General features: G+C 43.5%; 1 protein-coding gene across 1 annotated transcript; it reads right to left on the bottom strand.

Moving 5' to 3' along the window:
• Positions 1 to 1,212: 1,212 nt before the first annotated feature.
• Positions 1,213 to 2,775, bottom strand: LOC140158025 (uncharacterized). The gene is made up of 2 exons (XM_072181274.1): positions 2,412 to 2,775; positions 1,213 to 2,036 (listed from the first exon to the last, which is right to left on the bottom strand). The coding sequence occupies exons 1-2, from the start codon at positions 2,773 to 2,775 to the stop codon at positions 1,213 to 1,215; spliced, it is 1,188 nt and encodes a 395-aa protein (XP_072037375.1).
• Positions 2,776 to 4,545: the final 1,770 nt, after the last annotated feature.

The raw sequence follows: 4,545 nt of genomic DNA, 5'->3' as shown, positions 1-4,545 counted from the left end.
TGGGGGCTAGAAAAAATTCTTCAATTAAATTCTGAAATTAAATTACTGAACTTAATTGAAGGATTCCCGACCATATAGGAACTTTTTGGGAGGGAAGAGAATTTTCACCTAAGGCAAGCCCAAGGCTCGAACCCCCGTCGATCGTATCTCCCGGCCGGCAGCACAATGCCTTAACCGCTCGGCCATCTCGCCCACACTTGTTATAGGTATGCTAGGTGAATTCAAATTTGCCATCAAACTGCATCATTTTATATATCAAATCAAAGCCCTTGAGTAAACAAAGCCAAAACTGAAAACCATTTTTTCATAGCACTTTCCGTAGCAAAGTTACATCTTGTCAAAAATTGACTTTCATCAAAAAGTTTCAGCTAGCAAAATTCCCCAAAATGGCATTTCGGGGGTGTTTCTAGATCTTAGTCTCATTATGATAGCAGCTTTTTTAATGGAACTGCTATCCAAATCCTCTAAAATTCCATGTGCGGGTGACTTATCACCATAAAAAATCATATATTTGGGTCAAGTGAAGTATAGAGAACATATTTATGTAGGTTTCTTTCTTCGGGCACTTGTTTTAAATTTCTATGTAAATATGCATTGACATTGTCGGCGAATTTGGCTGACTAGCAAATGTGTTAACTAAGGTTTGCCTGGGTTACATGTACCTAAAGTTGTTTTCTTTAAACTTCCGTGGTCGTGCCTGTGCGTATCGCGTACACGAGCGTAAACACAAAAGCAATAAACAATCACTCTGATTGGCTGATCAATGCACTTGACAACAAGCCGGCTGACCCATTGGTCTTCGGCGCGGCGCGTAGTAGGCGACTTGTCACTTCTACGCGATCACAATTCACCAGCGCGTACCCGGACCACGGAAGTTTAAAGAAAACAACTTTACTTGTTACATTACATGTAATTGTAAACACTAAAACAGGCTTTTTTTTAATTTTATGGCATTTCAGGTTTATATTCTTCCACGATGTCATGAGTCCCGCCTATTACGAGCTGATCAAAGTATATCTTACATTTTCTTGCTGTATGTTCCACTGTAAGCCTGTATGGAGCCCGGGTATGGAGTGTATGGTGGACATAATTAGACTGTCGAATTCGACAGCCATCTGCATCTGCATCTGCTGATATACTGCCCAACACTCCTTGTTGCTGTATGCAGGTGGAGTAATCCGAGCAGGGTTTAGTGAGTGCGCAAGTTATGATTTAGTTTCTTAAGTGTTCATGGAGTTGTTGCTTGAATACTTCTTGGTCAGTTGCTGATGTGATGTGAAAAGGTAATTGGTTCCAATCGACTATGGTCCTTGGGAAAAAAGAAAACTTGTAGCAGTCTTTCTTCGTAGATATCTGACGGTGGTAGGTGTTGTTTATGTTGACAAATCTAGATGAGCGTGTGGTCGGGCGTAAGATGGTTCTTGCCGGGATGGATAGGTGACCGTGTACTGCGTCATACAGCACATTCAGGCGACGCTCCTTCCTCCTCAAAGAGAGCGGATCCCACTTTAAGGCGGTGATCATAGATGTAGGACTGCTTGTATACTGGTAGTCATTGAAGACAAATCTGGCTCCCCTGCGTTGGATGGCTTCTAACTGAGTAATCTGATCTTGTGTATATGCATCCCAAACAGCGGCACTATATTCCAGATGAGGTCTTACTGAATGTGGTGAAAGCCCTGGCCTTGGTTCTTCTTGAACAGATGGAGATGTTAAGCGTCGTAAGAAGCCTAGGCTACGATTGGCAGAGGCAGTGATCTTGTCCACGTGATGGTTCCATTTGAGGTCAGACGTAATATCAACTCCCAAGTAGGTGTGGTTTGAAGTCTCCTGAAGGATGGATCCTCCCAACATGTACTTATGGGTAGATGGGTTCTTAACATGAATCACTTTCATGACGAAGCATTTCTCCGTATTGAAGGCCATCTGCCACCTAGTTTCCCATGCTCTTAGCGTGTTGAGGTCTTGTTGCAGCTGCTCTGCGTCCTCTGGTCCACCGACAGTTCTATAAAGAATGCAGTCGTCTGCGAAAAAGTCTGACAGATGACGAGATGTTATGAGGCAAATCGTTTATGAAAAGTAGGAAGAGCAGGGGACCCAGAACAGTGCCCTGGGGAACCCCTGAGTCGACATGGATCCATTCCGCGTGATGACCGTCAACAACCACTCTTTGATGGCGCTCTTTTAAAAGGATGATAACCATTTGAAAGTGTTCCTCTGATACCATAATGGTTGATTTTCATGAGTAATCTGTTGTGGGCAACTTTATCGAACGCTTTCGAGAAATCCATAATCACTCGTCCCACCTGTTTCCTCTTGTCAAGCGCTTGAGCCAGGTCGTGAACTGTCTGAATGAGCTGTGACTCGCAAGAATGTTTTCTGGAAGCCGTGCTGTTCATCACACAAAATACCATGCTGGTCAAGGTGATCCATTATGCATGAATGAAGGATATGTTCTAATGTCTTGCTGCATATCGATGTCAAGGACACAGGGCGGTAGTTGGAGGCTTTCGTCCTATCTCCTTTTTTGAAGATGGGGCTGATGTTTCCTCTTCTCCAATCTTCCGGCAAACTTCCCGTGTCAATTGATCTCTGAAAAATGCAGGCAAGGGCGGGTGCAATCTCTTGAGCATATTCTTTGAGAATGCGAGCAGGTAGATCGTCTGGACCTGTTGCTTTATTGGGCTTTAGGTTGGCAAGAAGTTCGTGAACACCTTTAATACTGATCTTAATTTCAGGCATAGCTGGGGAAGGTTCAGAGTCCATTGAAGGCATGCTGGTCATATCTTCCTGAGTAAAGACTTCGCGAAATTGAGTGTTGAGTATTTCAGCCTTTTGGGTACTATCAGATACTGAGTTCACCTTTGTCTCTGAGGGAGCAAATACCAAAGGAGTCTTGTTTTAGGCTCTTGATGAATCCCCAAAAACTTTTTGAAGTTTCAGAACACGGGTGCTTAGCATAACTTCTATGATGCCTTCTTGTCTTCCTTGTAGCCTCCTTCCGAAGATTTTGAAATCTTGCATGGTCTTCTGGGTCTTTGGTTTTATTATAACGATTATAAGCCCGTTGCTTGCGCTCTATGCAGTCTCTTGATGTCTTGATTAATCCATGGAGATTGTTTACCCTTGGTGATTCACTTAGAGGGAACGGACTTGTTCATAGCAGCCGTCAGTCCTTCTTTGAAGTCATTCCACATAACGTCAACTGAGCAGTCACTGTTATCGAACTCCCTGGTGATGTTGTCAGACAATTTAGTGATCGCATCCTTCAAGCTGGAGACATTTGCTTTCCTGTACAGGAAAATTCTCCTTGGTTTTTGCTTGGTCTTGCGTGGTCTTGTGTTGACAATGATGAACGGTATCCCGTCGTGGTCGCTCATACCTGGCAGGACGGTTGATTTCTCCACCAGGGTAGAGTGTGTGGTGAGAAACAGGTCAAGAATATTGTTGATCCTGGTAGGCTTAGTAACCATCTGCTCAAAACACTTATCATTCACAATGTCAATAAATTCACGTGACAAGCCTGGTTTGTAGCCCCCTGGTGTGGTAGAAACACTGGTCCAGTTAATACCTGGAAGGTTGAAGTCGCCTCCGAGCCACACCTGTTGACCTTTGGACAGTTTTATTTTATCCAGTGAGTTGCGAAGCTGCTTTAGATATTCATATTCTGGGAGAGTAGTAATCTGTGGCCGGTAGAATGCCCCAATAAGCAGGGGTTTGGACCCCATTATATCTAGCTGAGTCCATAATATTTCTGAGTTTGTGTCCAAGTCAGGTCTGTGCGTGCCTATAAGGTCACCCTTAAGAGCAATTAGCACACCCCCTCCATGTAAGTCACGATCTTTCCTTGTTACGTTGTAGTCAGGCGGAAATATCTCACTTGACAGGATGGTACTATCAATATGGGTCTCCGTACCAATTACCACATCAGGCTGATTAATGTCCAAGAATGTTTGCAGAGCAGCTTTTTACTCCGTATACCTTGGAAATTTATAATAACAACTTTCAGGTGATGTCTATTGGTAGGTTTGGACTTCTTAGGACTGTTATCCTTCACCCTAGCTTGGGGGATGCTGGTGGCAGCAGGTGATGAAGAGGCTAGGGGTGGTGGAATATTCGCCGTCATCCAAACTGCTGAAGCTATTAGACATGTTAATAGAGTCTAGAGTACAGAATGATTTAGAAAAATTTGGCATGTTACAGCTGCAACAAACCCAAGATACCTTACTGCTACCAAGGGCTTCATAAACAAGGGTGTTCATATTCATACAACTTGAGTGATACCATTCATCACATTCATCACACTGCACTGCCTTGTCCTCCCACGTACATGGTTGATGGCATATTTGACATGGAAATAAAGGATTTTCACTTGAGTCACCAAGGCTGCCGTGTGTGCTTGGTCCTGGATTAACTTCAGTGTCTCCAGATTGGGAGATGATCATAATGCAATAATACACAAGAAACAGTTTACAGTTATTGCCATCAAATTTTAGGTTACATGGAAATAGCAGTTTGTAACTCTTACGTAGCACCGAGGGTACT

The sequence above is a fragment of the Amphiura filiformis genome, chromosome 7, assembly GCF_039555335.1.
Source record: "Amphiura filiformis chromosome 7, Afil_fr2py, whole genome shotgun sequence".
Classification (NCBI taxonomy): Eukaryota; Metazoa; Echinodermata; class Ophiuroidea; order Amphilepidida; family Amphiuridae; genus Amphiura; species Amphiura filiformis.
Note: the sequence above shows the minus strand (reverse complement) of the source record. Positions and strands in the feature narration are given on the sequence as shown.

Excerpts from the sequence above, each read along its gene's own strand:
- LOC140158025 (XM_072181274.1), bottom strand. The coding sequence starts at position 2,775 with ATGCCTTCAATGGACTCTGAACCTTCCCCAGCTATGCCTGAAATTAAG. Across the intron at positions 2,037-2,411 it reads GGATCACCTTGACCAGCATG|ACTTTTTCGCAGACGACTGC; the intron begins GTATTTTGTGTG and ends GTCATCTGTCAG.